The sequence below is a fragment of the Oratosquilla oratoria genome, chromosome 5 (genome assembly GCF_046742065.1).
Source record: "Oratosquilla oratoria isolate Oo_2021 chromosome 5, ASM4674206v1, whole genome shotgun sequence".
NCBI lineage: Eukaryota > Metazoa > Arthropoda > Malacostraca > Stomatopoda > Squillidae > Oratosquilla > Oratosquilla oratoria.
In genome coordinates this window covers 26,329,510-26,354,940 of record NC_134781.1, presented here as the reverse complement: position 1 = coordinate 26,354,940, position 25,431 = coordinate 26,329,510, and the positions used below count along the sequence as shown (strand labels likewise).

General features: G+C 40.1%; 2 protein-coding genes across 4 annotated transcripts; both read left to right on the top strand.

Moving 5' to 3' along the window:
• Window positions 1-1,557: 1,557 nt before the first annotated feature.
• Window positions 1,558-23,641, top strand: LOC143025216 (uncharacterized). Of its 3 annotated transcripts, XM_076184676.1 has the most exons (5): window positions 1,558-1,963; window positions 5,408-5,473; window positions 9,288-9,408; window positions 11,450-11,530; window positions 23,458-23,641. In XM_076184676.1, exons 1-5 carry the CDS (start codon window positions 1,806-1,808, stop codon window positions 23,551-23,553), a joined length of 522 nt encoding a protein of 173 aa, XP_076040791.1. In that variant the 5' UTR covers window positions 1,558-1,805; the 3' UTR covers window positions 23,554-23,641. The 3 variants fall into 3 exon arrangements, with proteins under 3 accessions (XP_076040791.1, XP_076040792.1, XP_076040793.1); XM_076184677.1 differs by lacking the exon at window positions 5,408-5,473; XM_076184678.1 differs by lacking the exon at window positions 11,450-11,530.
• Window positions 21,317-22,919, top strand: LOC143025304 (uncharacterized). Its single transcript, XM_076184778.1, has 2 exons — window positions 21,317-22,641; window positions 22,689-22,919. The coding sequence occupies exons 1-2, from the start codon at window positions 21,317-21,319 to the stop codon at window positions 22,777-22,779; spliced, it is 1,416 nt and encodes a 471-aa protein (XP_076040893.1). The 3' UTR covers window positions 22,780-22,919.
• Window positions 23,642-25,431: the final 1,790 nt, after the last annotated feature.

The window sequence follows — 25,431 nt, the reverse complement described above, 5'->3', positions numbered from 1 at the left end:
ATTCTTGTAAGTTTTGACTAATTCATTGCATAGTGATGAATATGTATATGTTTATGTTAAAGATAATTCTTCTTTCCAGGCATTCTACCCATCATTACTCGTTTTAGAGTTCTATGGTCCTCCATAAGTGCCACATGTCCAGCCCATCTCAGTTTTGCTCTGCTTATAAATGTTAAAAAAATAATGAAGAAAATTAAACTAAAGGCTGTATGTAAAGATGACACCCCCCTCCCAACACATGCTGTTCCACAACTGCAGTTCACATATTCTTATATTTTGCATACTCATAGATGTAACAGTCCACATTTTGTGTCAAAAATAGTTTCTTTTAAATGATTTTTGATCGTTTAGAGGGTGTTGAGAACTATTTTGGCACCTTCCAATGGTTATTACCTTTTTTTTTGTTCGTTGCTTTGAAATTACTCTCATAAATTCCACATTGATGGGGGTCCTGTGTACATCGTATTGAGATCAATCAATTGGTCTCTCTCTCTCTTGCAGAAGACCCATGGTCATGAGGCAGCCATTAACAGCCTCCATCCAATATGGACCAACAAGTTTTGCAAACGTTACATTTTTCAGGGCCCATGAAGAATTGTCACCCCAGAACGCCCACATGAAGAATTGTCACCCCATGAGATTCCACCTGAAGAATTGTCACCCCAGTATGCCAAATATCAACAGTGGAATAAAGATTGTTAGTTTAGGTTGATTGAGAGTTGTGCTTATTGTTATCAACTTGTACAACTGAATAATCGTAAACCCAGAATGGCCCACATGAAGAATTGTCACCCTGTCAAAGACTGGGGTGACAATTCTTCATGTGATCCCATTTTTCTTTATGTTATCCACTGCAGACAGTTTTTGTTTTATTGCAGAGATCATATTGAGAAGGATTTGATCAACTTTGCCAACGACAACCCTGGCGTGGTGTTGTACCTAAAACCTCGGAGGCATTGATCACCTTGCATCAAGGTAGGGTACTGTAAGTTTGACTTTTGCAACAGGTAGTAGCCTCTTTTTACATTGGAGCTTAAACTCAGGAACCTGTAGCAGTGGCAAACCTAAGACCCTCATACTCCTGGAACAGTAACAGCTCTCCCCCCTAATCCCTTGTAACAAAAACACTGTTACCTACATTATTGAAAAAGTAATTTTCTTCCCTTTGAAGAGCTGGAGTTCTTCTTAGCTTAATCAAATTTACTGGTGTTAGCCTGAATTAAAGATTTTATATTTAATGACATTCGCAGAGAATTCACTTCTAAAAGCCTGCCCGCACACCAATGTTCCCTCTTAATTCTTTGCTGTGAGTGAGCACAGAAATTTGGTTGTGTGCAAATTTTGCCTTCTTTGCAAAGTATGTGTGTACTTATTTGGGTCACCATACTGACTGCAGAACACAATACAAAGGATCTCAAGACATGATTTTATGAAATGGACAAATTCTCAAAATCACCTTTCTTTTGTTTTAAATTGTTATGAAATTATACAGTTAATTTCTTTAATTAGAAATTTTCAATTTCATCTTGAAAACCTTGTGTGCACATATATTTTCCTTTGTGTACTATTTGTAAAACGTGTGTGCATGCACATGCACACAGCTTAGAGGGAACATTGCCCTGCACCCCACTTGCAGCATAGTAATTGAGCAAGCAAAGAAATCTATTTACAATTTGATTATGACTGAGACATATTTTTAAAGGAAATGTATCTAGAATATACAACCTTGACAATTTGTTTGTTGATTTATTATTATTATCATTATTTTTTTTTTGTCTACTCATGGCATATTACTAATTAGATCTATGGTTTCAGTAAATGGAGGAGAGGAGTATATAAACACCCATGACCTGAATGGGGAGGAGCTAGTTGCAAAATGGGTCGAGTACATGCGTGGGCGATCAGGGTACCCAGTGGAGCGTCTCCTCAAATATCAACACCCAGATTCATTTCTCAGTGTGATGTATGTTTGCCATTTAGTCACTTTTTTGTCTTTTTTTTTCCATTTTTCCAGGCTTTATCTCTTCAATCTTTAGCATCACTACACTTTTTATTATATCAACACTTTATGTAAGCCCTTTTGTTGTTTCTGCTTAGGTACAAGTTTCTTTGATCCCTCCTTATATTTTTCTCAAAAAAATGTTCCATTTCTCTTCCATCTTTGTTTCATCATTTGAAAATTTTCCCAGCTAGCATTTTGAATTTTTTTCCAAGTTTTACAAAGTCAGTTTTGTTATACTCTTCAATCCACCAAGGCATTTACTCGCTTCTCTCAATCTATATTCTACCTCCACCTTCACTCCACCTTTTCCTGAGGAATAGACATTTGGGAATGGATGCTAAGAGGAGACTGTATGAAGGAGTGATTGTGCCAACAGCACTGTATGGGGCAGAAACATGGAACATAAGAGAGAAGGAGTTTGAATGTGTTTGAGATGAGGTGTTTGAGAAGTATGATGGGGGTTACTAGACTAGATAGAGTGAGAAATGAGGGGGTGAGGGGAAGAATGGGGGTGGAAAGGGACTTGGGAGATAGGGTTGATGAAAGAGTATTAGGATGGTTTGGACACATGGAAAGAATGAGTGAAGAAAGACTAGTAAAAGAGGTATGGAAGGCAGATGTGGAGAGAGTGAACATGAAGGGACGTCCTAGGATGAGATGGATGGATGGGGTGAAGGGGGCTTTGGGGAAGAGGGGAATGCCTGTAGAGGAAGGACGGGAGAGGACAGAAGACGGGTGAATGGAGAATGGTTGTACAGGTAGTCGTCGACTTACGACCGAGTTCGGTTCCGACAAACAGGTCATAAGTCGATCTGGACGCAAGTCGGTCTTTATATATATACAGTATATATTACCCTTTAAATATTTTTGTTACTGTAAATATATATATATATATATATATATATTGTATATTATAGTTAGCATATTGAAATAATCTTAGCATCTTTGAACTATGTTGTACAGTATTTTTTAACCTTTTTGTAGTTTTATCTGATTTTCTTTGGGAAACGTAGCCTAGGCCTAAGCATACTGAATAAAATCCTATCCTCTTTAACCTATGATATTTAATACTGTATTTTTTAACTTTAATATTATTTTACCATCAGACTTTCTTTAGGAAATGTATGCATACTGAATAAAATCTTATTATCTTTGAGCTACGTTGTTTAATATTAATTTTTTTTCTTCTAATTTTCGTTAGGAAACATAGCCAAGGCCTATGCATACTGAATAAAGTCCTGTCATCTTTGACCTACTAATACTTTTTGTTGGTTACATTAAAATCATAGTAAGGCAAAATTAGGAATTTTTTGTATTATTTCAAAACACATTCATTTCGTTTACGTACTGTACCGAAAATATTGTTATCGACAACAGACTAGGCATAAACAAAGTTTACTGTTACATTCTATTAATCGCAAAACATAAAAATACAACATGCTGAACCGAACATATTGTTATCGATAACAGACTAGGCATAAGAAAGTTTTACTGTTACATTTTATTAATTGCAAAACATATAAAAATAAAAAATGCAAGGCAAAATTAAGATTTTATTTTATTTCAAAACACATTTTTTTCGCTTACGTACTGTACCGAACATATCGTTATCGACAACAAACTAGCCTAGGCATAAAGAAAAAAGTTTTATTGTTACATTTTGTTAATTGCAAAACATATAGAAATACAAAATGCAATGCAAAATTAGGAAACATTTTACTTCAAAGAAAAAAATTGAAAGAATATTTAGCTGGGTGGGATGCTGACGGTGTCGGCAGCCTGCCAAAACTATCGTACTCGCGTCTCGCGGCATGCGGAGTAATTGTTCTGCGCTGCCAAGCATAACATTGCAGTTCTATTACTCTATTAAATGTTAAATATTATTGCACTATCTCGTGGTTGTAAAGTCGATCAGTCGTAAGTTGCATAGGTCGTAAGTCGACGACTACCTGCATATGAATGATGATGTGATGCATGAGGTGGAATTGACAGGGGGATGGGGGTGAGGTAGTATGTGTGAGCAAAATTTGACGCAGCCCGAAGGGATTCCTCCCCGTCTTCTCCTTTTATGCAAGGGGGGTCGCCGATTTAATGAAGCGGCCTTTCTGTGGATGTGCTGTGTCTTGCGACACTGCTTCTGACCCAGGGCAGTGGACAAGGTGCAGGGATGACCCGTCATCCAGGAAGTGCTAAGTTAAGAGGGAGGATGGAGGGGTGTGGAGTGTATTCAGGGATGGAATGGATGGGAATGATTTTATGCCTTTTCCTTTTTGGCTACCTCCCTTGTAAGGGGGAAAAGCCTTGGTATATGTATGTAGTTTTGTTATACATTAATCTTCCTTCTCTGTGCTTCTCATTTCTTCTCGCATCATTTTGTTCCTTAAGCTCGAACTCTATTAGTAGGTGGTCACTCTTCCTGGCTCAGAAGTGAATATCTAGTCTCTATGGTTCTTCATTGTGTCCATATCTAGTGTTTTCTTTAACCCATTGTGTCAATGTATAATCAGTGGTCAAATCCAGTAGGACATTGCCTAGAGTTCCTCTCCACCTTTTATTGTCAATTCCTCCCAATTCATTTCCTTTGCATTTTCTTGCAAAATACTGTTAATATTTATATGGCCATTTAGCAAGGATGCAAACACATAATTTTTTGGGTGTGTGAGTAACTGCATACATACAATAGTAATACTTTTCTCAATTTTAGGGGATGGGCTGAAGCCCCTTACTCCCTTGTATAACAAGTGCTTGCACCCATGCTATGTAGGAATGCAAATATTGTAATATTAGGCCCATACCTACCTGTAGATACATGTATTGCTGATTGAATGCTATAAATTTGTTTACTTTGGTTGTAGTGAAGAAATATGAAAATGTGACCCCATACATGATAAGCAGAGTAATTTCAATTTTTTATATACAAGCAGTGGCTTTGCTGCAACTACCTTCGGCAGGTTGCTTGTCCTGTGGCACTTGGTCGCTTTGTTTGCGGGCCATACAATCCACAGATGCCTTTTATTTCTTAGTAGATGGTTTGCCTTCGTCAGATTCTACCTCAGTATTTTTCTGCGTGAAACCTACATTTGGGCGACCTATGTTCTTCGTCGCTGTCTTCATCTCTCATCCTCTTCATCATGGTGAAGATCTGATCCAACTTCTCGTGTAGTTCCTTATTTTCCTTCCTTAGTTTGTCCAAAATCTAATCCTTAATATCCTCCAATGAATCTCCAGTGGTTGATGTGTAGACGGTGTCGTAGTCTGGCATAATGATCTTGATAGCTTCTTCTATTAGTTTGAATATGTCTTCAGGAATATTGATTACTCCGTGCTCAATTAAAAAAATATTCATGAACAACTTATATACTACATTGTGTGGTCGTTTTGTTACTATTTCTCCGTTTTCTTTAGTGGTTCCGGTATAGATAATCAGAGAATCCCTTACAGAAGTGTCTCCCAAACACCGCCACCACTGAGGTAATTTCAGAATCATTTTGAAAGAGTTATGTTCTTGGTTTGAGGTTAGATTGAGCGTTGTGTACGATAATTTGGAAAAAGTACAACGGCGAGCCTCAAAACTGATTCCAAATATCAAAAATAAATCATACGAAAATCGACTAAAACACCTGAATCTGTTTTCCCTAAAAAAAAAGCGTAGACTCAGATGTAACTTGATGCAGGTCTTTAAGATTCTAAAGGGAATTGACATCAAAAGTGACAAAATTTTAACAGTGAATAAGAATACGACAAGAAGCAATGGTTTCAAACTCTCAGGAAATAAATTTGATTTGGAAGTGGGTAGAAACAGCTTCGCCAACTGTGTAGTTGACTGGAATAAACTTCCTGCTGAGGCAGTGCAATGTAGTTTAGTTCGAAGCTTTTAAGATTTGTTTAGATAAACACCTAAGCAAGATGCTGTAATGACTGCCATTTATTTTATATTATCTGTTTGTTTGTTATTGTCTGTTTACTATTTGCTTGATTTTCATTTATCATTAGTTATCTGTCAATTTATTATTATTTACTATTTACCTGTTTATCATTTAATTATACCTATACATTTATTTTATTTATCATTATTTATAGTATTATATTTTTTATTTATTTATCATTATTATATTTTTTCGCATCCGACCTAGTTATGGACCAAAAGGTCTCCTGTCGGCATGCTCTGCCTCTGTAATCCTCTGTAATTTTCTTTTTCGTTTCATTTTTATGTTTAATCACAGCTTTTACCTTTCTTATAGCATATTTGTTGTGAATAACAGTTCTTTTTGATGTTTTGAAAAGTCTGTCTAAGAAATGCATCTGGAAGTTCCTGTGATCAGACTTTGCACCATGTTTAACGAATTTCTTATATCCTGGGAAGTAATGCCGCGTGAGCGCCTCTGAATCCTCCTCTATCATATCGTCCGAACACTCCAATCCGTCAAACATGTCATCACTGTATTTGAATTGTTTATCGTTCTCTAGAGTTAATTTGAAGGCGATCGCCTTCCCTTGGAACTTGCGTATTGACACTTAAACATTAAAGGTCTTGATGTCAGCGTACAACCCAGGGAACATTTTACTGTACTCGTCCCTTAGTCTAGCTGCCAACACCTTATCCTCTTGGAAAGTCTTCTTCGTTATACCCTTGGTAGCTGTTAGCCACTTCCATAGGTACCTCTGTCTAAGCTTCTTTGATGTTTCGTCTCCTGGAATCATATCGGTAGTCGGTATTGTACAGCCAATCACCTTTACGGAAGTGTTCCCCAAACACCGTCACCGCTGAGGTAATTTCAGAATAATTTTGAAAGTTATATATTTTATTTATATATTGAAAAACTATTTATTTATGGTGAAACTACAAATTGAAACATCAAAATAAAAATCTATGGTAAAACTAAAAATACAAAATAAAATACAAAATAAAGAATATTTTAGGGAGTTGTTAAATGTGAAGGAGGATAGGGAAAGGTAGTTGCAGTGGGAAGCGCTAAGAAAATGACCGTGATGAGTGGAGAAAATGGAGGAGAAATAAGGAAAGATGAAGTGAAGGCAGTTGTTGAGATGATGAGAGCAGGTAAGGCACCTGGGTTGGATGGATGTCATGCTGAATGTCTGAAAAAAGGAGGTAGAGAGATGGTGGACTGGCTGGTGAGGTTATTTAATATTTGATTAAGAGAGGGTAGAGTGCCAGAGGACTGGAGAGTTGCCTGTATAGTTCCACTTTACACGGGAAAAGGGGACAAGTGTGAGTGTAGTAGTTTCAAAGGGATCAGTTTGTTAAGTGTAGTTGGGAAGTCCTATGGGAGGGTCTTGATTGAGAGGATTAGGAGAGGGAGTAATTGGTGAGGAACAGTGTGAGTTTAGGACAGGTAGGGGTTGCGTATATCAGATTTTTGTGGTAAGACAGATATGTGAGAAAGGTATAGGAAAAGGTAAGGATGTTTTTTTGGGCTTTTATGGATCTGGAGAAGGCTTATGACAGGGTAGACGGGAAGGCACTGTGGGAGGTATTACAGACATATGAGATAGGAAGAAAGCTGTTAAGAGCAGTCAAGAGTTTTTACGAGAGGAGTAGGGTGTGTGTTAGGATTAGAAATGAAGAGAGTGAGTGGTTTGAGGTAAAGGTGGGACTTGGTCAGAGATGTGTTCTGTCACCCTGGCTGTTCAATCTATACATGGATGGGGTGGTGTGAGAGGTAAATGCAAGGGTAGTGGGTCAGGGGTTGAAGATGGTTAAAGAAAATGGAGAAAAGTGGGAGATAAGCCAGTTGTTGTTTGCTGACGACACTGCTTGTAGCAGGATCAGAGGAGGGAGTTAGTAACAGTTTGAGAAGGTGTGTGAAAGAAGGAAGTTGAAGATAAATGTGGGTAAATACAAGGTGATGAAATGTACAATGGGAGAGGATAGCAGCAAATTGGAAGTGAGACTGGTGGCAGTGGATAGCTTTAGATATTTGGGTGCAAATATGGCAGGAAAGGGAGGAACAGAGGTGGAGGTAGAATGTAGATTGAGAGAAGCAAGTAAATGCCTTGGTGGATTAAAAAGTGCAATGAGAAATAGACATTTGGGAATGGATGCTAAGAGGAGATTGTATGAAGGAGTGATTGTGCCAACAGCACTTTATAAGGCAGAAACATGGAATATAAGATAGGAAAAGTATAAATGAGTTTGAGATGAAATGCCTGAGAAGTATGTTAGGGGTTATTAGGCTAGATAAAGTGAGAAGTGAGGTGAAACGGGAGTTGGGAGATGGGGTTTATGAGTGTTGGGATGGTTTGGACACATGGAAAGAATGAGTGAAGGAAGATTAGTGAAAGAGGTGTGGAAGGAGTGAACATGAGCGGTCGACCTAGGATGTGATGGATGGATGGGGTAAAAGGGGCATTGGAAAGAGGGGAATGTCTGTTGAGGAAGGATAAAGAAGATAGAAGATAGGGGTGAGTGGAGAAGAGTTGTATTTACCTAATTGTAGTATACAATTATCTATGGATGATGCCGTGATGCATGGAAGGGAGGGTGGGGGATGGGTGTGGGTGAGGAAGTATGTGGAAATGATATTTTGATGCAGCCTAAAGGGATTTCTCCCCATCTTCTCTTTGTCTGCATGAGGGGATGAAGACGGGGGTCACTAATTAAATGAAGCGGCCTTGCTGCATTGCTTTTGACCCAGGGAGGGCAGTGGGCGAGCTGCAGGGATGACCCATCATCCAGGAGGAACCAAGAAAAGAGCAAGGGAGGGAGGGGTGGTGAGTGGGAGTGAAGTATGGGGGAATGAAATGGGTGGGAGTGGATTTATGTCTTTGAGTTTGGCCACCTCCCTTGTAAGGGGGGAAAAGCCCTTGACAGTATATGTACAGTATGTATAGTGTGTTATATCATTCTGGCTATAGAAATATGTCTCAATGCAACTTTTGTTGTTCAGAATGGCTGTTGTGGTTCACTATATAATTTGAATTATTTTGTATTTACCTAGTTGTATTTTACGGGAAGGGGAGCTATGCTCGTGGTGTCCCGTCTTCATATCTCATTTTATCTAAACTATTTTTAAATTCATGTATTGTTTTTGCACACACTACTGGTGTAGCTTTTGTGTGCTTTGGCAAAAAATTATGCCATCATTTGTTGCTCAGTGGCTGACATAAGTTAACATCAAGGATAATGTGGATACAGATGAGATTGGGACAGAAGATAATGGGTATTTGTGAGTGGATGTGACCTTAGTTTCAATTCTTCCAGCTAATGGTCATTTGAGATAGATTTGATAGATTTAGCTGATAACATTTGATATATTTATTTCAGTTTGATAATGCAGTTGCCTGTGCAGCTGCAGATGGCATCTCCAGCTGCAAAGGAGTGGCTGCAGAAGAGAAGAGAAGATGTTCAACCCTGGACACACTTTGTTAATACAAGCAAATTCAAGGTGAGTGATAAATATTATGTATAGAAAGACATGTTAAAAAAAATAATATATTACCTCTCATGTATATTTACCCACAAGAAATGAGCTATGCTCATGGGTCCTGTTATGTATGCATTTACCTAACTGTAGTATGTAGGAAAATAACAACACTTGTTGGGTCCCATCTACTACTCTCCAATATGACATAATACCTATTCTCAAAATCATGTACAGTTGCAAATTAATCTATATCCTTAATTTCAATGATCATATTTAGATTTGAATTCATATTTGTCTGTCTGTCTTATGTGCACAGCCTCCCAAATAGTTCTGCCATATCACTTCTTTCTCCTCAGGTTCCATGTGGGTGGGGGTGCGGAGTTAGCTCCTTGATAGTTGGTATGGCTTATTATTTCTACTGCAATCCTTGGACCAACAATTCTGTAAGGGTTCTAACAGGGTAGAACATGGAGGAAGGGGGTACTGAGGTAGCCATCAGACAAGAACACAACATAGCAAGTGGAAACTCTGTTGAGAGCCTGTGAAGGTGATCATGTTCCTCTTTTGTTATGAACAACACAAGGCAACAACAACTGGTAATGTGTTCCACTTGTTCACTGCCTTGTTTTGGAAGGTGAAGATATTTGAAAATTCTTTGACTATTTGATTTGTCTGTGATGACACATATATATACCAAAGGCTTTTCCCCCCTTACAAGTGAGCTTATAATATAAAGGAGCGAATGTGCCAACAGCACTGAAAGGGGCAGAAACATGGAACATAAGAGAGGAAGAGAGGAGGAGTTTGAATGTGTTTGAGATGAAATGTCTGAGAAGTATGATAGGGGTTACTAGGCTAGATAGAGTGAGAAATGAGGAGGTTAGGAGGAGAACAGGGGTGGAAAGGGAGCTGGGAGATAGGGTGGATGTAAGAGTATTAGGATGGTTTGGACACATGGAAAGAATGAGTGAAGAAAGATTAGTAAAAGAAGTGTGGAAGGAGTGAATATGAGGGGTTGACCTAGGATGAGATGGATGGATGGGGTTAAAGGGGTATTACAAAAGAGAGGATTGTCTGTGGAGGAAGGATGGGAGAGGACAGAAGATAGGGGTGAATGGAGAGGGGTTGTGTATGGATGATGCTGTGATGCATGAGGGGCAGTGGGTGGGGGTGGGGGGTGAGGAAGTATGTATGAGAAAAATTTGACACAGCCCAAAGGGATTTCTCCCCGTCTTCTCCTTTTCTGCTTGAGGGGACGGAGAGGGGGGGTTGCCGAATTCATGAAGCAGCCTTGTTGTGGATGTGCTGTGTCTTGCAACACTGCTTCTGACCCAGGGCAGTGGACAGGATGCAGGGATGACCCGTCTTCCAGGAGGTGCCAAGATAATAGGGAGGGTGGAGGGGAGTGGAATATATAGGAAATAGAATGGGTGGGAGTGGTTTCTATGCCTTTTTCTTTTTGGGTAACCCCCCATACAAGGGGGAAAAAGCCTTTGGTATGGTATATGGTACAAGGGAGGTAGCCAAAAACAAAGGTATAAAATCCACCCCCACCTATTCCATTTGCACATACCCCACTTCCATTCACCCCCCTTCCTCTTCTCTTATCTTGGCTGCTCCTGGAAGACAGGTTATCCCTGCAACTTGCCCACTGCCCTGGGTTAGAAGCAGTGTTGCAAGACACAGCACATCCACAGCAAGGCTGCTTCATTAAATTGGCAAAAAAAAAATAAGACCCTCTGACCCCTCCTGCAGGAATGGAGAAGATGGGGAGAAATCCCTTCAGGCTGCATCAATTTATTTTTCACATATACTCCCTCACCCCCCCATCTCCCACCCACTCCCTTTCATGCATCACAGCATCATCCATACACAACCATTCTCCATTCACCCCTATCTTCTGTCCTCTCCTGTCCTTCCTCAACAGACATTCCCCTCTTTCCCAATGCCCTTTTCACCCCATCCACCCATCTCATCCTTGGTCGCCCCTTCATGTTCACTCCTTCCACACCTCTGTTACTAATCTTTCTTCACTCATTCTGTCCATGTGTCCAAACCAAAGGATTACAAAGGAAGAGCATGCCGGCAGGAGACCTTTTGGTCCATAACTAGGTTGGATGTGGAAAACATAGATAATAAACAGGTAGATAAAAGAATAAGATAAGTAAATAATGAAAAATGATGAACAAAAATAAGAATAATTGACAATAAATGAATAACTAGAAATAAACCATTAATAATAACAAATAAAATAAAAATGCCAGTCATTACAGCATATTTCTTAGGTGCTTATCTAAATGAATCTTAAAACTACTTTTTTATAAGGAAAAATAGATTCAATACTCATTCATCAACCATATCTCCCAACTCCCTCATACTACATATTCTCCTTGCTGAATCACAACACAGTTTTAGGCCACTACACTCCACACTCTTCTAATAAATCTCACACAAAGAATATTAGATGGCATCAATTCAGATAGGCCCCATCACAGAACACTTCTTATAACATTAGACATTGGTAAAGCTTTTGATGCTATCCCCCTCCACAAAGTAACAAACAAAATATATAACAAAGACATGCACAATAACACTAAAAGATACATACATACATATACCAAGGCTTTTTCCCCCCTACTAGGGAGGTAGCCAAAAAGGAAAAGGCATAAAATCATTCCCACCCATTCCATCCCCGAAAACACTCCACACCCCTCCACCCTCCCTCCCATCTTAGCACCTCCTAGATGACGGGTCATCCCTGCACCCTGTCCACTGCCCTGGGTCAGAAGCAGTGTCGCAAGACGCAGCACATCCACAGCAAGGCCGCTTCATTAAATCGGCGACCCCCCTCTCCGTCCCCCCATATAAAGGAGAGGACGGGGAGAAATCCCTTCGGGCTGCATCAAAATTTTGCTCACACATACTACCTCATGCATCACAACATTTTCCATATACAACCATTCTCCATTCACCTCTGTCTTCTGTCCTCTCCCGTCCTTCCTCAACAGACATTCCCTCTTCCCCAAAGCCCCCTTCATCCCATCCATCCATCTCATCCTAGGACGTCCCCTCATGTTCACTCCCTCCACATCTGCCTTCCATACCTTCTTTACTAGTCTTTCTTCACTCATTCTTTCCATGTGTCCAAACCATCCTAATACTCTTTCATCAACCCTATCTCCCAACTCCCTTTCCACCCCTGTTCTCCTCCTCACCTCCTCATTTCTCACTCTATCTAGCCTAGTAACCCCCATCATACTTCTCAGACACTTCATCTCAAACACATTCAAACTCCTTCTCTCTTCCTCTCTTATGTTCCATGTTTCTGCTCCATACAGTGCTGTTGTCACAATCACTCCTTCATACAGTCTCCTCTTAGCATCCATTCCCAAATTTCTATTCCTCATTACACTTTTTATTCCACCATACAAAACAAAGCATTAAAAACAATTACAGGCTGCACATATACAACACCTACAGACCACCTACACTATGAAACAAAAGTCCTCAAAGTCAAAGATCACCTTGACAAGAGAGACACGCAAACACTTGCTGCAGCCTCCACAAACACAGCACACCCACTACACTATATAGCAGAACACCCACACACACCAAGAAATATAAAAAAAAAAACACCCAAATATCTATATCACACACAAATACTCTCTTCTCTTCCTCCAAAACCACCAAATACCAGCCTCCGGAAACATATTCATGATCATATCACTCACTACTCCATTAACACACTAAAGGACAACACACTGCTACATGCCAGACCCCCTGATAGCCATCCCTCTGAATCCTCTCTCCCACGAAAGGACACAGTCCACCTGACCAGACTGCGGTGCAGCCACCACCCAGCAACCCTTCTAAGCTACCAGAAGAGGCTGGATGACCGGATTGTGGACAACTGCCCAGGATGTAACACTTCACCCCATACTATTCTAGTATATTTCGTTTTATGGAAAGGAGATATAGAAGTTAAAAGCGACAACCAGCGTTCTTCTTTTCAAGGGGATCCCACTACTCAAAAAAAAAAAAATAATAATAATAATAAATAAATATAATAAACAAATAAAATAAAAAAATGAATAAAAGTAGATTACCAACAATCCCTTGCAAACCAAACTAAGTTAATGTGTTACCATGATAGGCAGAAAAATATTAATTGTAAAGGTATATTGGTAACATGCATTCTTATTTGTTTGGCTTTACATGGAAATTCTATTCATATAACCAAGACGGATGTTATTTTTACTCGTTAATATTTACTTAAGTTTTCTATATGTAAAAGACCCAGAAGGCATGGAAATTTACTCGATCTGTTGATCACTAGCCACGAGAGTATGACAATTGTCGATATAGAAGTTGGTGAAACCATTGCAAATAGTGATCACAACTTAGATTCAAATTGCTAAAGTACTTGTGTACTAGGTATTGGTATAATAGTTGTATTTACCTATTTGTATTTTACGGGACGAGAGCTATGCTTGTTGTGACCCATTTTTTATCTCTCCACATCCAGTTTATTCTTAAAATCTTGTATATTTTTGGCACTCACTGTTTCCCCATTTAGTTTGTTCCAGACATCAGTCCATGTGGGAAGCTATTCTTTTTCAAATCTCTTCTGTAACTGTCCTTCTTTAGCTTTTCATGTCCTGTTTCTCTTTTCCCATTTTAATAAGTTGTCTAGAATTTCCTCCCTTTCATAATTCTGTAGATAATTAAATCACCTCATTCTCTTCTCTGTTCCAGTGTTGATAGATGTAACTTATCCAATCTTTGTTCATATGTCAAAATTAAAAGTGTAGGTGCCATTTTTGTTGCTGTTTTTTTTTTTCTTTTTTTTTCTTTCTTTCTTTACTAGGTGCCCATAGTGTCGCAGCATACTCTAATTTAGGTCTTATCAATGTAATTAATATTTTCTCCATTTCTTCATCCATGTAGTCAAAGGCCACTCTCATTGATCTTAATAAGTTTAAAGTTTCTCCAACTAGTTTATTGACATGTTTATCAGGTGTCAAGTCACTCGAGATAATTACTCCTAGGTCCCTTTCTGAGTCGACTTGTTTGACTTCCTTGGTACCAATTTTATATTGACCTGATATTCTATTTTTGCTTTTTCCAAATTCCATTGTACTGCATTTCTTAATGTTAAAGTTCACTTCACACTTCTGACTCCATTTCCATATTTTATCCAGGTCTACTTATAGCAATCTGCAGTCTTCTTCTGTGCTTGCTCTCTTAAGTAATTTGGCATCATCAGCAAAGAGGTTCATGTAATACCTCACTCCCTCATCCATATCATTTATATAAATGGGAAACATTAAAGGAGCCAATACAGAGCCCTGTGGGATGCCACTTATCATATCTTCCCAGTTCGAGTTCTTGTCTCTAAGTACCACTCTCATTTTTCTCCCACTCGAGAAATCTCTCATCCATTCCAGTAGCTTACCTTGTATTCCTCCTATTATTTCAATTTTTCTTATTAGCTTTTTATGTGGTACTTTGTCAAAAGCCTTCTGCAAGTCTAAGAAGGCACAATCAGCCCAGCCATCTCTTTCTTGTATTATTTCTTTTAATCTTGAGTACATACATTATACCAAGGCTTTTTACCCCTTACCAGGGAGGTAGCCAAAAAGGAAAAGGCATAAAATCATTCCCACCCATTCCATCCCCGAAAACACTCCACACTCCTCCACCCTCCCTCCCATCTTAGCACCTCCTAGATGACGGGTCATCCCTGCACCCTGTCCACTGCCCTGGGTCAGAAGCAGTGTCGCAAGACACAGCACATCCACAGCAAGGCCGCTTCATTAAATCGGCGACCCCCCCTCTCCGTCCCCCCATATAGAAGAGAGGGCGAGGAGAAATTCCTTCGGGCTGCGTCAAAAGTTTTGTTCACACACACTACCTCACCCCCCATTCCCCCGTCCATTCCACCTCATGCATCACAACATTTTCCATATACAACCATTCTCCATTCACCCCTGTCTTCTGTCCTCTCCCGTCCTTCCTCAACAGACATTCCCCTCTTCCCCAAAGCCCCCTTCACCCCATCCATCCATCTCATCCTAGGGCGTCCCCTCATGTTCACTCCCTCCACATCTGCCTTCCATACCTCCTTTACTAGTCTTTCTTCACTCATTCTTTCCATGTGTCCAAACCATCCTAATACTCTTTCATCAACCCTATCTCCCAGCTCCCTTTCCACCCCTGTTCTCCTCCTCACCTCCTCATTTCTCACTCTATCTAGCTTAGTAACCCCCATCATACTTCTCAGACACTTCATCTCAAACACATTCAAACTCCTTCTCTCTTTCTCTCTTATGTTCCATGTTTCTGCTCCATACAGTGCTGTTGTCACAATCACTCCTTCATACAGTCTCCTCTTAGCATCTATTCCCAAATTTCTATTCCTCATTACACTTTTTAAACCACCAAGGCATTTACTCGCTTCTCTCAATCTACATTCTACCTCCACCTTCACTCCACCTTTTCCTGCCACATTTGCACCCAAATATCTAAAACTATCCACTTCCTCCAGTTCCTTTCCCTTAATGCTCACTTCCAGATTACTGCCACTTCCAGCCCTTGTACATCTCATCACCTTACTTTTACCCACATTTATCTTCAGCTTTCTTCCATCACACACTCTCCCAAACTGTCACCAACTTCCTCAATCCCTCCTCCGATCCTGCCACAAGCGCAGTGTCGTCTGCAAACAACAGCTGGCTCACCTCCCACTTTTCTCCATTTTCCTTAACCATCTGCAATCCCTGACCCACTACCCTTGCATTCACCTCTTGCACCACTCCATCCATGTATAAGTTGAACAGCCGGGGTGACATAACGCATCCCTGACGAAGTCCCACCTTTACCTCAAAGCACTCACTCTCTCCATTTCTAATCCTGACACAAGCTCTACTACTCTCATAAAAACTCTTGACAGCTCCTAGAAGCTTTCCTCCTATCCCGTATATCTGCATAACCTCCCACAGTGCCTTTCTGTCTACCCTGTCATAAGCCTTTTCCAGATCCATAAAGGCCCAGAAAACATCCTTCCCCTTTCCTATAGCTTTCTCACATATCTGTCTTACCACAAAAATCTGATCTACACAACCTCTACCTGTCCTAAACCCACACTGTTCCTCACCAATTACTCCCTCTGTTCCTCTCCTAATCCTCTCAATCAAGATCTTCCCATAAGCCTTCCCAACTACACTTAACAAGCTACAAGTACAGGGAAAAGAAAAGAGAAGTAAAGAAAAAGGTAAAGGAGGCAAAGAGGAGAGCAGATGTAAAATGGGGTAAGAGTATGACAGAAAATTTTGAAAGTAATAAAAAGATGTTTTGGAAAGAAATTAAGAGAGGAAGAGGAGGCGAATCAAGTAGAGAAGAAAAGGTAAAAGGTGCAGATGGAGAGATGATAATGGAGGAGAAGGCAGTAAGGGGAAGATGGGCAGAATATTTTAGGGAGTTGCTTAATGTGAAGGAGGATAGGGAGGAAAAGATAGCTGCAGTGGGAAATGCTAAGAAATTAATCTTGAGTAAAACCATATTAAGTGTGTGATACACAATCTTCCACTTGTAAAGCCAAATTGTTTAGGGTTTAGTATTTTATTCTCTTCCAAGTGTTTGATCCATTTGTTCCTAATAACCTTTTCACATATTTTTGTTACTGTGCTTGTAAGGGATACCGGTCTGAAGTTTGTAGGATTTTCTTTGTTTCCTCCTTTATATATTGGTACAATGTTTGCATTTTCCAATCTTGTAGTACCTTTCCTTCTTTGAGTGAGAAATCTATTATCTTGTATAATTTGTCCGTTAGTTTAGCTGTACACTCTTTCAATATCCAATTTGCAATTCCATCCGGTCCATGTGATTTCCTAACATCTAGGTTTTATATTTTGTCTCATTTCTTTCTGCGTGACCTTTAATTTATTTCTTTCATTTTGGGGATATTTCTCGTTGTCCCTCTTCCCAAATTTGTGAGCTTTCAATTGTAAAAACAGACCTGAAATGTCTGATCATAACTTAAGCCATTTCTATGTCATCTATATATTCTTTATCTCTTTCACACAGTTTCACTATTTTGTGTTTGTCTTTTAATTTATCATTTACATATCTGTAAAGGAGTTTTCAACAAAATGAAATACAATTTATACATATACAAAATTTTTACAAAATTACTTGTTGAAAAGGGAGAGCATGAAGCAAAGCTTATGGGGAATTGCTCTCCCTTTACGGAAAGAATTATTTCTATTTTATATATCTATTTTTGTTACATGTTAGTATGATATATATATAATATATATGTGTATATATATATATATATATATATATATATATGTATATGTATATTTGCAATGAGATGTGACACGACGCCTGCTAACTCCGACCTCACGTAGGAATCGGGGTCACGTGTGAGCATCGCATCTTCTGGGGGTCAGGTGAGAGGTGAGAGGTCAAGTCGATTGTTGACATCACGATAATTGCTTAATGTGCGGATGCGGGTCACTGTCACCTGCAGGAACAAGAAAAAAAGAGTGGCAGACTTGGTTGATCCTTGTATTTGTCTATTATATCTTTCTCGTAGTTTCTTTTTTTTTCCCCTGCGTATATTCACATATTCGTTTCTAAGTTTTATATGTGTTTATTACACATGTACGAGCTGTCTATTAGTTTTACATGAACTAGTGTATTAGTACTATTGTACCAGTAAACTTATACTAATATACCAGTGCTAGTGTAACAATACTAGTGTACTTGTACTAATATACTAGTACTAATGTAGTAGTACTAGTACTAGCATTAGTAACTGTTACTAGTGTATTAGTGCTAGTGTACTAGTATTAGTGAACTACTCAGAGTGTACTAGGGTATTAGTACTAGTGTTCTCGTGTATTAATACTGGTGTACTAATTTTCTTGTATACTTGTATTAGTTAAACATTATAATTTACCAGTGTACTAGAACTAGTATATTAGTGTACTAATATAGTAGTACTAGTGCACATGTACTAGTGTTTTAGTACATCATACATATACCATGGCTTTTTCCCCCTTACAAGGGAGGTAGCCAAAAAGGGAAAGGCATAAAATCATTCCCACCCATTTCATCCCTGAATACACTCCACACCCCTCCCACCCTCCCTCTTATCTGAGCACCTCCTGGATGACGGGTCATCCCTGCAACTTGCCCACTGCCCTAGGTCAGAAGCAGTGTCGCAAGACACAGCACATCCACAGTAAGGCCGCTTCATTAAATCGGCGACCCCCCCTCTCCGTCCCCCCTTGCATAAAAGGAGAGGATGGGGAGAAATCCCTTCGGGCTGCGTCAACTTTTGCTCACACATACTACCTCACCCCCCACCCCACCCCGCCCATTCCACCTCATACAATCACAACATCATCCATATACAACCATTCTCCATTCACCCCTGTCTTCTGTCCTCTCCCGTCCTTCCTCAACAGACATTCCCCTCTTCCCCAAAGCCCCCTTCACCCCATCCATCCACCTCATCCATCCACCTCATCCTAGGACGTCCCCTCATGTTCACTCCCTCCACATCTGCCTTCCATACCTCTTTTACTAGTCTTTCTTCATTCATTCTTTCCATGTGTCCAAACCATCCTAATATTCTTTCATCAACCCTATCTCCCAGCTCCTTTTCCACCCCTGTTCTCCTCCTCACCTCCTCATTTCTCACTCTATCTAGCCTAGTAACCCCCACCATACTTCTCAGACACTTCATCTCAAACACCTTCGAACTCCTTCTCTCTTCTTCTCTTATGTTCCATGTTTCTGCCCCATACAGTGCTGTTGGCACAATCACTCCTTCATACAGTCTCCTCTTCACATCCATTCCCAAGTGTCTATTCCTCATTACACTCTTTAATCCACCAAGGCATTTACTTACTTCTCTCAATCTACATTCTATCTCCACCTTCACTCCACCTTTTCCTGCCACATTTGCACCCAAGTATCTAAAACTATCCACTTCCTCCAGTCGCTCTCCCTTAATGCTCACTTCCAGTTTACTGCCACTTTCACCCCTTGTACATCTCATCACCTTACTTTTACCCACATTTATCTTTAGCTTTCTTCTATCACATACTCTCCCAAACTCTGCCACCAACTTCCTCAATCCCTCTTCTGATCCTGCCACAAGCGCAGTGTCGTCTGCAAACAACAGCTGGCTCACCTCCCACTTTTCTCCATTTTCTTTAACCATCTCCAATCCCTTTCCCACTACCCTTGCATTCACCTCTCGCACCACCCCATACATGTATAAGTTGAACAGCCAGGGCGACAAAAACAAGCAAGGCTGTCCCCAAAGTCCGTGTGACGGATGAAGAGATTGCTGCCATTGGTCGCATTAACATTCAGTACTTCAAAATTCCTCCAGCATTAGAACCTATCGTCTACAATCCACTGGTTCGCACGACAGAAGAGGATCCAACATCAGAGTTAGATATACTGTGGAAGACATCGTTACCTCCCACTCTCCAAGGCACTCCTGGTTTGGTATGATGCAGTTCCTGCATGGAGGTCAACAGCCAGGAAAAGCTTCTGTGACATTCCTTCCAATGATTGACCTTGATCCCAGTCAAGCTTCATGTATCTACTCTACAATGAAGTTTGTGTCTACCCAAGCTCAACTATACGACGTTATTCCAGTCCTCACATTCGACCAACCCTTGTACTGGAAAGCTTTAACGATTATAATATAGGTCTCAATCAAATGACAGTGATCTCAAGCGCATAGTCCTCAGGCTTGGGGGATTTCACATGCAGATGAGCTTTCTTGGGAGCATAGGTCACTTAATGGCAGGCTCGGGACTGCAAGAGTTGCTCGAAGTGGTATATGCTGGAAACGCAGTGCCCCACATGATGACAGGCAAAGCTGTTTCCAGAGCAGTGCGGGGACATACGCTGGTAGATGCTGCACTGAACACCATTTTGGTTGCTGATGCCTACAATGTGCCTGTGCCAACCAAAGACACAGTTCAGGAACCACAAGTGGCAACTGCTGATACTGAGACAGATAATGTAGAACCACAAGATATTCCTTCAGATATAGTGACGACTGACATAACTACAGCAAGTGAAGTGTATGACAGAGCAATGTCCTCTTCCCTCTCAGTGGAAGAAGTTTGTTCTGCAAAAGTGTTGCAAAGAATCCAGACTGAACTTGACAACAAAAAGGATATGATGACTATGCCAACAGCAAAACTCTGGTTGCAGTATCTCAACATGGTGGACATCTTGCGGAAATTTATTAAAGCTGAAAGAACAGGGAACTGGAGCTTACTCCTCCAATGTGTGCACGATATGCTTCCCTACCTTGCCGCTTCTGGACACCGACAGTATACAAAGTCTGCTTATGTATACCTGCAAATGATGACCAAACTACCAAATACGCATCCGGATGTGTATAAGAAGTTCCAAGAGGGATACCACGTTGTGCGGCGTAGTGATAGATACTGGGCAGGGCTCTCCACAGATCTGATCATCGAACAGGTTTTGATGAGAAGAATAAAGACGCTTGGGGGCCTAACTCGAGGAAAAAGGATGACAGAGACTCGGCGCTTACTGTGGGTCCTATCCAATGCCAGCATGCGCAAACATCAACAATGCAATGCAGAAGTTCAGCGGGGTCTCCTACGAAACCAGCGACCAGCACAAAGATATTTCGAAGGCTAGACAGGCCAGAGATGTCAAGGACACCCTCGATCTTATCAGCTATCTGAAGGAAAGAGATCCATTCAAGGAGATTACCTCACTTCACAACATTGCTAATGGCATGGCCGCTCAGGACGGAGTCAATGTTGACCAAGCAAAAGAAATTGGAGACAAGATTCTTGTGAGCATGGCAGGGAAATAATCTGTGGAAGAATTCACCTTCTGAAAAGCCGATGAAGCAATGACACTTGCATCCAGATCAACTGTCAAAGTCAGAGGGGAATCTGTAGTAGTGGATCCACAATTGGTGTTCCAGCGACTGGTAATTGTAGGTGAACGGTGCGAAGACTTGTCAACGTTATTTAAGTTCAAACTCTGTAGCCACCCTCCTGCCTTATTTGACTCGTCATCCCTTCCCTTGCAGGCCAATAAGGCAGTCCTTGCTGATGTTCTGTGGAAGTCTATAGATGAACAACGTGAGCCGAGTGGAGACCAAGTCCAATGTGTCCTTGATGGCGGCGCGCTACTCCATCGGATTCCCTGGCCAAGAGGTTCCACATATGATAGTGTGTGTCAGATTTATGTCAGATATGTGACACAGAAATATGGAGCTGCTGTCATTGTTTTTGATGGCTACAGAGATGAACCCACAACTAAAGATGCCACACAACAAAGAAGAACAGGAACCTGCTCTAGTTTGACCGTAAACTTTGGTGGTGATATGATCATCCAATCCAAGAAGGAGGACTTCCTGAACAACAAGACAAACAAACAGCGCTTCATACATTTTCTCAGCGACAAACTAGAAAGGGCTGGATGCAGCACAGAACACGCAAAGCATGATGCTGATGTCCTCATTGTTCAAACAGCCCTTGCCTTTGCCAGAACAAGAGATACGGTTCTCATTGGTGACGACACAGATTTGTTGGTCCTACTGTTGTATCACGCTGATATGACCGCAAATGAACTGTTTCTGGTATCAGAGTCAAAGCAAGCCACCAAATCGAGAAGGGTATGGTGCATAAAGCAGTCGAAAGAGTCGCTGGGTCCTCAGATTTGCGACCATCTGCTCTTTGTCCATGCTGTTCTTGGCTGCGATACCACTAGTCGCCCGTTTGGATTGGGAAAAGGTTTGGCAGTGAAGAAGGTGAAGACTGATTCCCTGTTTCGTGAGCAATCAGAGATGTTCCACAAATCAGAGCAAACACCGGAGGACATAACTGCTGCAGGAGAGAAAGCTCTGGTATCACTGTACGGTGGTACCAGAGAGGAAGGACTGGACAGCTTAAGATACAAGCGGTTCTGTGACGAGATTTCCAAGAGCACATCTTCCGTGGAACCACAAACTGTACCCCCAACATCAGCAGCTGCAAGATTCCATAGCCTCCGTGTCTATTACCAGGTAATGGAGTGGAAAGGAACATGTGTCAACATGAAGCCACAAGATTGGGGATGGCACATTGTGGACAGAAGGTACATGCCTATACAGACAGATCAGCCCGCAGCACCACCGGAGATACTGGATGTCATCTGTTGTAGCTGCAAGAAAAACTGCAAAACAAGGAGGTGCACATGCCAAATATATGGTCTCCAAAAAACTGCAAAACAAAGAGGTGCACATGCCAAATATATGGTCTCCATTGCACTGCCGTGTGTAGAGAATGTCGTGGTACAAGTTGTTCTAACTCACAGGTGCCAGATTGATCAGATAATGTAGACGACGACGCTTAAGCCGGATACCGCAAAGTGGCACAACTGGAATTGACACTCTTGAAATTAATGTTGATGATCTGTTGTTGAAACATAGGCTTACTGTTGTTCATGAGTATGATAATAAACTTATCTCTGGCTACAATCGTGTTTTCCTACATTTCAGTAGGCCCTAGGTTAAAAAAATGCACCGAAAATATAAAATGTTAAGCAAATACATTTTAAAAATAGACATTCTTTCCAGCATATTGGATTTTTGGCTATAAATTCTTAATCCAATAAAAATGTAACCTATTCCACGTGAATTCTTGTGTTAAAAAACCCCATTTTAGCACTTTAAATGACTCAATTATTACATCTAAATGCGGAGATATGGCAAATTATCGAAAATTGGCGGCCATATTGGATTTATGCAAATTAGACATATTTCCTCAACGTGGATTTCTTAGGACTTTTAGTATGATGTTCTAGACTCCTCATGGGCAGGCATGTCCTGTCGTGAAAACAATTCTGTTGCAATTTGTTCCAAGTTGGGCCCTAAAATGTGCTATATTGCCTGGACTACATCATTATTATTATTATTATTGTTATTATTATTATTATTATTATTACTATTACTATAATTATTGTTGTTGTTGTTATCAACATCATTATTTGTTTTATCTTTTGCAGCCCAAAGCTGGGGCGTCGTTCAGTTGGGGATGTGGCGTCATGGGCGACTGTGCACCACGCACCCCTGGGAAGTCATCTTTTCTGTCATCACCTTGACTGTCACGATACTCTCTGTCTCTGACGGTTACAAAGACGAGAAGCCGCCAGCCACATCTCAGGTAAGCGAGCACTTAATGTATTATCACACTGGGATTCACTAACGCCGACCGTTGAAAGTTCGTCCGAGTAAAAACGACTTCGGTTGCAATATATATATATATACATATATTTGAAACCTCCAAATATCAAATAAACTTTCCGTTATAAATGGCAAAACTGAGTGATGTAATTAAGATTGTAAAGCTACACGCATGTTAGACATGTTGATGAAATGATTTCTTTAATAAGCGAGGTCATGTTCTAGTTAATCAAATGGAGGTAGAATGGAATGTCGTAGGAAAAATAGCCCAGTGTGATAGATAACCTCTGAAGGAGAAGGCGGGAAGTTTCCGCAGTCCATAACTCTCGCCTCCATTCTTTACAGAATTCATAAACATGAGATATGAGAGACAGAAACAAGAATTAGCCAAATAAAAAATCTGCAAAAATCTGATGCCAATGCGATCTCGCCATGACTTTCATTATTGATTATTGTTTTCCTTTTCAAAGATTTTCATCAATACTTTCTAAATACTTTATTAGAAATTACGTAAAAGGTGACGTCATATTGAACTCGTTTATTGAACTCTAGAAGTTTAATTTAATTAAAGTAATAAATTATGTATATTTAAATTATTGGATAAAATCTGAATAATTAATAATGTTAATGATCAATTGCTACTGATAATTTGTAGTCTATTGAAAAATTTAAACATTTGAAATAAATACCGAAAATTCTGGTCGGTGAAAAGTAAACAATGGTTGCGAAAATTATAGATATTGCGTGTGGCCTGCGACCGGATTCACTCAAATAATAGTTTTCGTCAAGTCAGGACGCTTAGAATTTGTGTCAACTGAAACTACAGAAAATCAATTTCTGAGGAACATTTACTCCCAACTGTAAAGAGAAACCTCTCTTTAAAACGGATAAACTTAATAAGGCGAAAGGGACGTAAGTATAACTCGACCGAGTTAAAACCGGTCTCTCGAAAATCCGCCTTTTCTAAAAATTTACATCTAAAATATCAAGAAGAAGGTAAGATTGAACTTTCTCTTTTGAATTAGTTTAACTAAAGTAAGAATTATTTGTTTGGATGAGGAAAACGGATCCTTTTCCAATAATATATATATATATATATATATATATATATATATATATATATATATATATATAAGACGCGAATAGAACAAAAAATAAACGATTTTTCTGCCAAATGTGAAGGAAGACATCGACATAGAAAACCAAAATCGACGGCATTTTGCCTAGTGTGAAGATGGAAATCGACGACATTTTTGCCTAGTGTGTACATGAAAATCGACGGTAATTTTGCTTAGTGTGTAGATGGAAATCGACGGCATTTTTGCCTAGTGTGAAGGAGGAAATCGACGGTATTTTTGCCTAGTGTGAAGATGAAAATCGACGGCTTTTTGCTCTGTGTGAAGGAGAAAATCGACGGCATTTTTGCCTAGTGTGTGGATGGAAATCGACGGTATATTTGCCCTGTGTGAAGGAGGAAATAGACGGCATTTTTGCCTTGTGTGAAGATGGAAATTGACGGTATTTTGGCCTAGTGTGAAGATGGAAATCGACGGTGTTTTTGCCTAGTTTAAAACGACATGAAAGCGAAATCAAGATGTTGTCATGGTATCAGGGAGCGAAATTTTCAGGTCAGCACGTGGCCTTACGTAACACTGAACGAAACATTCTGAGAATGCCATGTAGAGAAAAATGTTTTAAGAAAAGACGATGAATTTTGACAATTGTGTTCTTATTAAAACTGAGCCAAACATTCTGAGAAAATCCATGTAGACAGAAACATTTTAAAAATATAGAAG